The 13,328-nt window shown below is 41.1% G+C and overlaps 1 protein-coding gene across 1 annotated transcript in view; it reads left to right on the forward strand.

Moving 5' to 3' along the window:
* Nucleotides 1-13,328, forward strand: part of lrp8 (low density lipoprotein receptor-related protein 8, apolipoprotein e receptor) — a gene marked incomplete at both ends in the record, with an annotated part of 146,157 nt that overhangs the window by 97,303 nt on the left and 35,526 nt on the right. Inside the window, one exon of the mRNA XM_079220691.1 lies at nt 11,007-11,381. Within this exon, the coding sequence (XP_079076817.1) occupies nt 11,007-11,381 (375 nt within the window). The remainder of the gene's footprint in view (nt 1-11,006; nt 11,382-13,328) is intronic.

Raw genomic sequence — 13,328 nt, forward strand, 5'->3', positions numbered from 1 at the left:
TTCCTCGCCCATCACAGGCACCTACACTTCTTATTCTCTCACTCCATCAATCAGTAATCATACGCTCTTTCCGCTGCCGTTGATCTCGTCTGACCTGTGTGAGCCTTCAGCTCTCTTTGCAGTCAGAAATAAAGTGGTTAATACAGCTGTGAAATATTTCATGGGGGTTTTGATGATAATTGATTTCCTGCCTGATTTTTGTGTGTGTGTGTGTGTGTGTGTGTGTGTGTGTGTGTGTGTGTGTGTGTGTGTGCGTGTGTGTGTTATTGGGGCCTTGCTGTTATAATAACCTGTAGAGATCAGCTTTTCATTTATAATTTACAGGTGAAGGTGGTAGTGGTGAATATTAAATTTGTCTGATCCGTGGAAGAGACCGGTGTTATCGGAGTTCACACATTAAAGACCACTTCAAAGGCCTCACAATGGACCCATTAGCCTCACTTTTGTTCTTTATATCAAAGTTCAAAGGAATTATCAGTAAGCTGTAGACATGTCCCGAATAAACTGAATTAAGTGTGGAAAGATAATATTAATGGCTGTCTGAAAGACTGACTGACTGATGATCCCCTCTAATTTTCCTGATATTGGACAGAGACAAAGAAGTAATGGCATCAACATATCTGTAAAAGAATCCACATGTGTAAATACATTAAAGATCTACCATTTATCATAATGTTAAGCTATGACGAGAGTAATTCCCAAAAAATCACCATATTTAGTTTGACACTGATAAAGCACAATGTTTACGCTCAGAGAAAGGAGAATAATAATACCGATGTTTGCAATTGAGAAACAAACAGCACGTTATAAAATATAATATATCAGCCGAATTAATCTTCCTTCTTCCCCTCCTGTCAATCTGCGCTCTGTGTATTTATTAAAACATGAGTTTTGGGTCCCATAAATCATAATCATGCTGCTTTTGTTACTTATACTTGTGCTTATGCATACTTGGGAAAACGATTTATTCTTGATGTTACAGACGTAATAAAGGAATTGAAAAAAAATAGTATTGTATCTACAGACAAAGCACAGCTACGTGACAAAGCAGTGTGATGGCAGTTGAATGGTTCAGGCAGACGGGTTTCTGGTCGTGTGATCATTTCTGTGTCGATCAGTAAAAAGCAGTCGGCTCTAAAAGGTCTTTGGAAATACAACAGAAATAATTGATGAGAAAAGAAAAACTTATTAGTCGGATGCTGATTTAAGATTTTCATCAACAATTGTAAATCTCTAATGTTCGCATAGGAACAGTACTACTATCCACTTCCATCGAACCCTTAAAACAAACACACTTCCTTTTTTAAATCTGCCGCTTTTCCTCCTGCCCCCTTCCAACCCATCCCTCCATCCTCTCCGTCACCCTCCTCCTCCACCTTTGATCTCCTCTGCTCTCTCTCCATCGCGCGCCCCCGTGGCAGCTACAACCGGAGTGCAACCGGCGTTAATTAGGGCTGCTAATTGAGCACATCCAAATGTTGAATAAAACATGGATCCAGGAAGTGAGGTTCTTTATTACATTTAGCGGAGGCCTCTGAAGAAAGTTTATGAGCCTTTAATTTATGTTAATGTCAAATCATGTTTGTTTAGGCAGTGTTTGCTTGCTTCAGGGTGTGTGTGTGTGTGTGTGTGTGTGTGCGTGTGTGTGTGTGTGTGTGTGTGTGTGTGTGTGTGTGTGTGTGTGTGTGTGTGTGTGTGTGTGTGTGACTTCATTTTTTAATGACTAATGGCCTCCCTTTTGCTTGTAAATGAACATTTTAAATCAAAACATAATTAAAAAGGGTTCTTTACCGGCTTGCCAATCAACTTTTAATTTCAGCAAATTTGCCTATTTAAGTTAATACAGCATGTATGGGTGTCGTAAGTGTGTGTGTGGTCTGTTGAGGTGCTGATTCAGCGAGTGCAGGAATGATCCAGCTTGCTTAAGGTTGATCACCAGAGAGCTTTACATTTCCAAAAGCCGAATAAGATCACACACACTTAAATGAGAACAGATACTAGGACTAATTGATTTTCCGCTCAATGCATTACAAATAGCCGTTAATAGAAACAAAAATATGTGTGTGAGTGTAGGAGGCTGAGTTAATTACATTGTCTACAAGTGAAGAATGAAGTCCCCATTATGTATTAATTAAATATGTCTTGTTTGTGTCATTACAACCTGGGGGAAAAGAGTTCCAACTCAAACATTTTGTTTTCGGCAATGCGTGATGAATATGCTGTGCACATCTTCCCCATTTGGGTCTGTGGACAGAAAGATTACAACCAAAGGACAATCATGCTGTGTATGTGTATAAGCTGTTGCTGCCATTTCAAATCTTCAACAAACCATGTATGTGTTGCATGTTCCTTTGACAGAAGTGTGCTGATCAATAATGCTTCAGTCTTACTCATTTACCTCATAAACACAAATCTAATTACATCTAGATTCAAGCATCTAGTGGTGGAATTGGACTCCTTCAAGTTTGAAAGATTTAATATTATATTTGCTGTCACTCACACTTCTTAATTCATCTGTGCATTTTCATGTTTCTGGTCTTTGCATGCAACGTAGTTTAGTTTAACACTTTACATTTACAACAGACGTACAATACATGTTCAGCGAGGACGGAAAGGGAGAAAATGCATAAAGAGAGACAGATGGAGAGAGAGGGAGGGAGAGGGAGAGAGGGAGAGAGAGAGAGAGAGAGAGAGGGAGAGAGAGAGAGAGACTCCTGGGGCCCTGGGGACCTGTTGCTCTTTTCACATCAGCCGGAGCTGCTGTGTAACATTACAGCAAGCGGCCGCTGGATCAATGCCCACCAGGGAAATGTTAGTTGGTGTTTTATAGAGGGGCAGAGGGGTGTGTATGTGTGTGTGTGTGTGTGTGTGTGTGTGTGTGTGTGTGTGTGTGTGTGTGTGTGTGTGTGTGTGTGTGTGTGTGTGTGTGTGTGAGGGAGTAGAAGGGAGTAAATAAAGTGGCATTTCATAAGTGTTCATACGTGAAGATACAAGTTTGTCTTCTGTACGGCGAAAACATCCTAAGTGAACACAGTGAGATACAAACTGTACACACATGAACAAACATATACACATTGCACATCCCCTCCTGCAGGCATCCACACACATGTATCATATGACTTCTTTAGTCCAGCTCGCTGTAGGCTACAGTAAATTTAACCTCTATTCCATTATTTGATAATAGATTTAAAAAAAGGATGAAGCACAGTCCACCCACATAAATAAAACTACAGTATGTAATATGTGTGTGAACATCTGTGTTTCTAGAGGTCTTTGCCTCTTTTATCTTACTTCACCCACTTTTCCATTAGAAGAGGTGCCTGCAAACATACACATAGAGTGGTATCCTCTTGTCTCAGTTTCTTCCCATTACGTTCTCCTTCATTTATAATCCTCACACTACTCTCGCTGTGTGCGTAGGTGTAATGTAATGGAGCGCCGGCTCACAAACAGGCTCGCTGCGCAGCCAGAGGCGTTTGCACTTGCTTTAAGAACATTACTCACTCCTCTTTCACCCCCAAAACCCACCCTTTACCCTGCGCACACACACACACACACACACACACACACACCTCTCTCTCTCTGTCTCTCTCTCTCTCTCTCTCTCTATCCCTCTCTCTCTCTCTCTCTCTCTCTCTCTCTCTCTCTCTCTCAGAATCACACGGAGATGACCAGAAAGCCTGCTTGTCTGAAGAAATTGACCAATGTGAAACCGCAACTTTTGCTCCAACCTGAGGGGAAAGCAACAGAACGTGAAGAAAGTCAGATAAGAAGGATCTTTTAGTTTTGCTGCTTTCGCACCACCCCCCTTCAGGCAGCCGAGGGTTCTCAAAGCCAGATTTATTTTATTCGCCCATTTAAAAAGATGGGAAACACATACTGTTTGTGGTGGCAAACAAAAACAAAACTACTGTATATTTTAATACAGTATATCTGCAGCGATCAGTTTGTCAAATCTTAATTACAAAAATGGTATGCACCTAATTAGCTCTGATATTTTTAGACTCTGGCCTGGCAGTAGGGGGAAATATGTGTCTAGTAATGTTATCGACAATATTACAACATGTAATATGGAGAAAGAAATGTGGGTTTAGCTGTGGAGAGTGATCAACATACAAATATGCTATCATGATGAAGCCATCTCATATGGTAATTATGTCATTATCAACATGGTAAAGCGTAGGATTACATGTTTATAGTGGCGATGTAATCATCTCACTAAATCACCATGACCTATTTTTAATGTATTCATACATCTGCTACCTCATAATTATCGGGGTGATGCAATTAGTTTCCAGACGTGTGCGTGCGTGTGTGTACTGTGTATAATGGGGGTACTGGTAAGATTTAAGACTGTGTAGAGCTCCAAGCAAAGAGTGATGGCATATCACAATCTCCAAGTAATGGCCTAAATGATCTGAAATATAAAATGTGTTTTGACCAACGGTATCCCCAAATTAGATGTTATGGCATTACACACGTACATGTATATAGAGACACACAAGGACATCCGTCTCACACACACACACACACACACACACACACACACACACACACACACACATACACATTCTATCTGATTTGCAGAGAGGCAGTTAATATTCAAGTCTAAGCTGCTGTCAGATGTCATAGTGATTGAGCTATTGAAATATCCTGTTCTATTCAGTATACCAGCCCTCCTCATAGTCCCCACTCATCATGAAGGTGGTTAAGAGAACGGCTCTCCCTGGTGTAAACCAATCATGTTACACAGAGAGCTTCAGTCTCAGTGGATTTTGTGCCATTTTTCTCTGTTGCTCTTTCACTTGGATTCCCCAGATTCCACTGTCACACTACAGTGAGGTCTTCTTATTTTCACACCCAGCAAAGAATCTAACTAGCATAGCTGAATATAAAGTGTGTGTGTGTTAAGAAGATGAAGTGCTGTGCGTGTATTTTTTGTGATTTATTCTGTATTAACAGTTTATGATTCATAGTGATGCACTTGCATGCTGGGGTATAAATCTAGACTCTGAGCCTGGTTTGGATAAAGGTTGAACACATTTTCTAAGGAAGGCATTTTTTTATCGGATGGTCAATTTATTTATCATAATTTGTGAAATATCCTGTCCAAAGATGGACTGCAGTTTGCAAACCCAGAAATTTAAAAACGCTGGGTTTTTCAGCTGGATTTTGTCTCAGAACAAGTTTTATGTTCCCAGCATCCAAATGGTGTTTCATTTATATGGTGTCATCTTGGATTATTTCTTTTAAGAAGCCATTTCAACACTAGCCAATGGCATAAATTCAGGAAGCTCAGCACCTAAGCATCAACAACAACTTTGTATATTACTCAAGACGGTTATAGTCTGCTAAAATATGCGCACCCGCATTTATGATTGAAGCTTCAGTTTATTGCAAATCCAAAATCAGATTATACCTCACCCTTGATGTCTGCAGATATATTTACCTCTGCATCTCATTTCTTTTTTTTCCTCTCAGCATTTCCTGCTTTATATGAAAAATATAAAAAAACAAGCCATGTACAAAGTAATCAGCTCAGTTGCTCGCTGCATCAGCAGGCATCGGTTTAAATCCCCGAGGACTTTGCTTTGTTTCATTAAGATAAGTTAGCAGATTGCACTGAAGAAAATACTGCAAGTTAAGTATTAAGATATTTCTGGTTTTACACATTTGTTTTTCGAGTGAATTTGCAGTGTGTAATAAAGTGCAAAGTATCTCTCCCCGGACTATAGCATGTTGTATCATAATTATTCTTTTTTTTTACCAAAGGGAGATGACTGACGTGTTCGATGACTCTTTCCAACCAACGCTTCAAACATGTAGTGTCGACTCTGTGCCTCGTAGAACCCATTTGGCCGGGCTGTTGGAAAGGGAATTTCTTCTGAAGCTGCCTTCTGTTTGTCAGTCGGTGATAAATCTATTCTGAATTCCATCTCTCCTCACTGTCTGTCTATCTATTCCATTAGGGAAAGGGGATCACTTGTATGTAACAGCAAGTGGACGAGCTGAGGGCTTTGGGCCTGTCTGTCTGGTGTTGGTCATGAATGTGTGAGTGCACGCTGCCATCAACCCCGAGCTGTTGCTTCAAAGGTCTAATGTAGCCAAAGCACTGATAAAGACTTTGTAAGAGCCCTTGAGAGAGACTGCATGTCAAGTTGTCTGTGTGTCTTCACACACACACACACACACACACACACACACACACACACACACACACACAGAGCCCTCTGATCTTCCTGCAGAATGTGTTGCATCTAAAGTATGATCTAAAACTGCCTCCTTTTTTTCCGTCTCGTCCTCCTAAGCTCCTCAGTGTTAAATCCCCACCTAAGTGGCGGGCGAACATTTCTTGACCCGTGCAACACACAACCTTCTTTTTACAAATGTGAAGATGCCAACGCCTCTGGCACCCTTCTTCCGCTGACGTTTTGCTGATTTATTCATATCAAGGGTAATGGTGCTACAAACATAGCATATGCTACATTAGCTAAGTGTCCTAAAAATACTGACTCAATACATACAGATGTGCCTGAGCGCTGTAGAATGCAAGATTCTTTAGTAAATTCAATAGTTCTTTCACGCAGTTAAAAATTGGCATTGTTTCAGTTTTTTATCAAGTAATTGCTCACTGATTTTACCTTTGAAAAAAAATGTCATTCCTGTAAATTTCCAATATGTATGGAGGTGCTGAAGTGGGTCAGCCATCATTACTAAGATCTTGACAGAGCGATTGCTTGCTATTTAGGAAGCAATGTTGCAATGCACCATTAGTTTCTAATTGTCATTTGTCACTGCACATGAAGAGGATTATCTTCTACTGACCAAACGGACAAAAGCACCTCTTATAATAATTTGCACAAATAGATGAATATATGATGCATTACCATCGCTCCTCCGCTCAGTCCATACTGGAGCACTTCTTTTGAAAATGGCATTTACCCTCTACCTTGTTTTAGTATTTCTTGCTGGATGTGGTTTTGGCTGTTATTCTAATAAATGTTGAATTATTAAAAAAATCTTCCCTCCTTTTGAATTTTTTTTTTTTTATCCCATCATTCCTCATGAATATAGATGCCAATTTGTTTGCAATTACCCTTGTGTATCTGACAGTAGGCATGCATGACTCAACACGGATTTGTTTTTTATTGATGCTCTTGTGTGAAAGATAAGGCATTCATATTGATATTTCACAAAGTAGATGAATATGTCGCTTGTGTAAGATATGGCCCATTAAGCCTACTCTCCAAACCAAAATGCCATCAGCTGTTACCGTCTGTTTTTCAGCTGATTGTAGAGCAGACGTGTGTCTGTTTGCAGCATTTTACACAGTAAAGTGGGAAGTAAATGTTTCATTTTCCATTTCTGTTTTTTAGTGCTTTTCTGCTAGAACACCTGGCGAACTTTTCTTGACAATTGTATCAGTGTGGGTGAAATTGTGTGTATTCTTGTGCACACGTGTACATGCTCCCACACCACAGTTCAGTGGCCAACATTAGACCAGAGTCTGATTGGATTCCACACTCCAGAAACATTAAAACCAGTGACTCAATAAAGAGAGGCTGAAGTGAGGTGTGTGTGTGTGTGTGTGTGTGTGTGTGTGTGTGTGTGTGTGTGTGTGTGTGTGTGTGTGTGTGTGTGTGTGTGTGTGTGTGTGTGTGCGCGCATATGTGTGTATATATTATGTCTCTTCAAACACAATGCAGTGTTTGCATGCATATCTAAGTGCAAAACGTTGGACTTGAACGTCCACCTGCATGTGCATCTGTCTGGAGTCTCATTTTGATTGTGTTCGGGAGAGTTTCCAAATATTTTTACTCTGCGTGTGTATGTGTGCGTGCACAGCTGCTTTCTTTAGACTGGTCCATGCTGGACGAGAGTTCATTGTCCTTCAGATCAAGGTCAATAAGCTGTGCCCTATCTCTCTGCGCCATCTATTAGCTGTCCAGTGCAGGGTCTGGGGATAGATGGATAGAAAGCTTTGACCCCGAGTTAAACACAATCACCTGAAGGTGGGAAAGGTTACTGTCAAGATGTAATCAGTACCCAATTACTGATTACCTATTTGAAATTGTAATTGGTAGAATAATCCATTGAATGGATGTGTTTAATTAACAGGGAATAGTGTAGCTGTGCCGTGTGCCGCTGATTACCCTCAACTCATACTTGTTTTTGTTATTTCTTGGACGCATTTAGTATAGGATTTCTGAGACATTCATTATGAGTTACGATTAAACAAGTGTCACTGATAATATTATTTTGAAATCCACCATAACAACAGATTGTGATTCCAGAGTTTGTTGAGTGTAATCCATTACCCATCTATCCTCACTACCTTTATCTGCTATTAAATCTGCTTCCCTGCTGTTTTCGGGATGGGTCCCTTATGGTGGGAAAGGACATTTCTACTCTATCGATGGATCTATCACCCCATGTGCTCCTCTGAGCACCTGTCTCCTCTCTAGTCTCCCCCTTCTCCGTTTCTGAAGATTGGTTTTGGCCTGTGTTAACCGATGGACTGCCTTCACTTAGTGATTCACCAAAGTCTCCTTGACTTGACGTGTGTCAGCTTTCACGTAGCCCAGTGATGGATCAATGGACCGACGTATCAAACAGTTGAAGTGACCCTTTGCGCTCTGTGGAATTCACCCTGGAAGTGGACACATACCAGAAAAGTTTTAGCGCTAATACATGTCAAATAAAGCATTTCAGGCAAATCATAGCAATAATTTAGAAGCTATAAGGCAGATTTCCACATTGTTAAGTCTTATGCACAGCATTTATACATGTTAAACCATCTGATTTCAAAGGAAATGTTCTGTCCCTAACAAGATAAAGGGGAATTCCTTTACTGCAAAGGGCAGGACGATGATACTTTTCTTCCAGCACAACCATCACTACAACTTTTAAAGTTCCTTGTGATGGCGGTGGATAGGATAGTTGACTTAAACCGAGAGCAGAACTATAGGGGTTGGGTAGGTGTAATCATCTTCTCTGAAAAGGAGAGCACTGCAGGTTTGTGGCATATGTGACCCCATATACAGTACACCTTAAAAACAACGATCGGTTTTGTTTATTTTGTCAATTGATACAAAAAAATGTAAACACTTGACCATGAACCTTATTTGGCCATTAATGAAGGATTAATGGAAGGATCAATCAGAAACTCTGATGTGCCAAAAAACCTAAAGACGAAGGATAGATGCCTTTCTTCTTGTAACTCTTAAGATGTTGTGTAAGAATGGCTTTAATACAGCCTGTGTTGCTGTGAATTTTAAACTCAGACTTCAGTTGTTTTTATGCATGAGACATAAGTTCAATAAACTGCAAGCCACCTGCCTGTTATTGCAGGGGAAATAAAGCTATCAAGAGCAAACTATCTTTTTTGTAGCTCAATAGCCCAGTGGGAGCCATACTAACAAGCTCCTTATCCCAGCCTTACTGTTTATAGTCAGCACACCTGACTGACCAAGCTTTCTCTTTTAATGAAAAAATCTTTTAAGCATAGAAAACGACGGTGTTTAGTCTGTCTTGCAACCCTTCATGGACCACTGGAATGAAGCAAAATATGTTTATAATTTCCATAAACCAAAAGTTTTTTTGTTTTTTTTACAATAATCACTTTTTAACTTTCCTCATTACTTGTTTGCACAGACACCCTACGTGACCCCCAAACCACCTGAGCTTCTGCTGGGATGTTGCTGATGTTGTTTACGTGCTCATGTTAATTAAATTACTTAGATCTGAGTGCAGATGATTAGCATGCTAGCAGTAACAGCTAGCGGGGAATCCAATAGCCTATTACCATAATGAGTCCCTTTGGCGCACTGTGTGGGAAGGTAACGGGGAGAGAGAGAGAGTGAAGCGCTTATGTCGGTCGCCCAGAGAAGAGCGTTACATCAAAGGACAAGTGTAGTTTTTTTATAGCACACTACATGATTCAGTTTAATTTGTCTATCCTGGCTGGAATTAGACACCGCCGCCGTTTGGATACGGCGAAGAGGAAACGCGCAGTTTGCCAGCAAAACAACCCACAGATGCATGAAATGTTTAATTGTTATAGTTTCCTCATTTCCCAGGAATCTTAACACACTCTAGGAGGAGAAATAAACACATGCACAGACAATCATACAAAAATAAAAATATCCAGTCTTCACAGGTATTTCTATACAAGCATGCACACACACACACACACACACACACACACACACACACACACACACACACTCGTGGAGGGGGCTTCTGCACTGCGGTAGACACCCGCAGCTGTGCCCCAACTCTGCTCATTACACACCTGCTTCCACATACTGGACTTCTGCTGCACATATGCTCTCGACCTTGTGCTTAATATGGTACAATGTCACATTTTATCTTGAGTGTTTCAGTAAAATGGTTGCATTCATTGTTTACAGGGTTGAGTTTCTTGTGGTTGCAGTTGTGACCATGTTTATTTATGTGAAAATATAAAATAAAAAGCAATGTGTTTTTCCCATGAGGCCTGCTACACTATGTAGTAGGTGAATATGTGTTTTAAGGAGGTGCACAGTCACTTTTGATCCAACTCTTTTTTTTTTTACTCTCACCAGACAGCAAAAAGCCCCGTAGCAATTGAAGAACATCTGGAATTGCCCTATGCTTATTAACTCTACATTTTATGAACACAATCTTTCAGTTAGAGAAGGAATTACATATATGTCCCGACTCCCCCAAGGAGTTTGAATATCTGCATTCAAAAGTTAACTATATCAGTCCTCTAGTTCACATGTTCTCTCATCTACTCCAATGTGCACTAACGTCGGCTTCCAAAATGAGTTCAAGTGGAAGGCTATTTTGTGAAAGTTCAATTAAGTTAGTTAAATTCACTCCATTTTCAAAAGATTTTCTGTAATGAGAATAATCAGATTTAAAGTAGATTAAATATAATCAATGAGGATAATAAAATGAAAAAACAAACATTGTCTTTAAAAACCTTAATCTTACATCCACCTGTCCCATTCGTCCTGTAGATGCCAAGGCCTGCCCCTCCAAAGACTTCCAGTGCCGCAACGGGAAATGCGTGGCACCGATCTTTGTGTGCGACGGCGATGACGACTGTGGGGACGCCAGCGACGAGGAAAAGTGCTCGACTCCCACCTGCGGCCAGCACGAGTTCCGCTGCAATGACTCGGAGTGCATCCCGGCCCTGTGGAGCTGCGACGGCGACCCGGACTGCAAGGACAAGTCGGACGAGTCCATGGAGCGCTGCAGTCGGAGGACGGAGCCCCAAAAACCTCGCTGCCCAGTGGGCGAGTTCCAGTGCGGGAGCGGGGAGTGTGTCCACATGAACTGGAAGTGTGATGGAGACGCAGACTGCAAGGATAAATCGGATGAAGCAAACTGTCGTAAGTCATCTGTGGATGTATTGTATTTATGTGGAGATGGATGGTGTAAGAAAAGTGTGTAACTGAATGGATGCTTCTAAAGGATAATGCTGCTGTCGTTTTAATTATCATGAGGAAACCCTGAATAGACTTTCTGTTTAGCCACAACATGATCCTTGTGTCATAAAACCCAATGCTGGTGTTATTCATTGCCAAAACCCGAATTAAAACCCACACAGCCAGTGTAGTTTATTCTGATGCGACTCCTTGACTGTATTTCCAGTCTAGCCCAGTCTCCGTTGACGTCACTGCACACGCTCATGCACATGGCTTTGCTTGTAATTTATATTTGAAAGGCTAATTGTAATGAAGGAATATGTTATCCAATTGCTATGTTATGGTTCTGTGTGGTTTTTAAAATGTGTTATTGTTTGAAAATGTGAAAAGTTAATACCAGCTGTATGCTTTAACTTAACGAAGGTGATGATTCCATACTAACAATGTGTAGTGGAACAATGGTTATGTGTGTGACTCACCGCTCCTGAAGGAGTATACTTCAAAGGCTGACATGCCATGTATTGTGAACAAAGACTACGAGACAAATGTTGTTGTGCTACCGATGATTGAAGGAAGATCAATACTGACTTGATGATCCATGAGTGTGTTGCCATGCAACTGTGTGATCTGTGGAAGCAGAAGGAGAACTTCTGAGTGTGTTTGACCATATGCGTTTTGCTGTGTGTGAGAGTGTGTGTGTGTGTGTGTGTGTGTGTGTGTGTGTGTGTGTGTGTGTGTGTGTGTGTGTGTGTGTGTGTGTGTGTGTGTGTGCACGCTTGCAAGTGTGGGAGGTGAAGGGCCTTCATCAAGCGAGACCCCCATCTGGTCTCCTCTTCACACTCCCACACACCACTCGGGGAGATGACAGCAGCCTCGCACATACGACATGACACACACACATACACACCTTCACACAAGACTCAGGCAGAAGCAAGTGTTCTAACCAGGCGGCAATCTCCGGTTCAGACATAATCCAGGTCTAAGATTAACATTTATATTTGTCAATAAGGACATGACTATAATGTACAAAGTGGGTCTCCACAAACGAAAACAAACCCAATAACATACTTTAATTGTGATTACTTCTGCCTGAGTGACGTAAAGTGAAGTGGTCTTGCATCGTCTACATGTGCCAGCCGGGCTCACTGCTGATGAGACTGGAGCTGTGTGTACCACTACATGTATCTGATGCAGTCTGTGTGCATGCTCATCACATTGTGAATGAAAGTGGGCGGTTGGAGGTTTGTGTCAAACAAGATGTAATAGTTTCAGATGTCTGCAAAATGTAAATGAGAGCAGAGCTCAGCTTGGGGAGGTGCAACATGTCAATGTAAATCAGAAATGTGAGAATGATTGCATATCTCCAGTTTGTTCTCTCCTCCTCCTCTATTCCATTAAGCTTTCACGCAGACTCGTCCCCTGGTTATCATTCCCCATCTTATTTGAAACATCTGTCTCCATATTCTTGTGTTATTTCATAGACATGCCGAGACAAGTGACTGTGAGAAGGGTGACAGGAGGTTAATGTAAATGAGAAATGGTCAAACCGTGTCTCTCGTTGGTTCCCTCCTTTTCCTCCTGCCAGCATATCTGCAGATGGCAATCCATTATTATTACTATTCCTCTGGATTTATCATAATTAACAATCGTTTGGCTGAAAGAATCAGCACATTTTTGTGATGGCACATGATTATGACCTCTTCACTTTGCTGATTCTAGCATTTGCATAGCATACATTTATCTTTTTTATTTTATCTGTGTCATTTAAAGGTGCACACGTCTTGCACATTGACGTATTCAGTTTGCTCAGTTGATGTGCCTGTCTGTGTCTGTTTACCTGTGCAGGACAGGTACTTCTGTGGGTGGGTGCTCACTTGGTGTGAGGCTGCGTTTTATTCCACATTTCCTGTT

Source organism: Taurulus bubalis (assembly GCF_910589615.1).
Source record: "Taurulus bubalis genome assembly, chromosome: 7".
NCBI lineage: Eukaryota > Metazoa > Chordata > Actinopteri > Perciformes > Cottidae > Taurulus > Taurulus bubalis.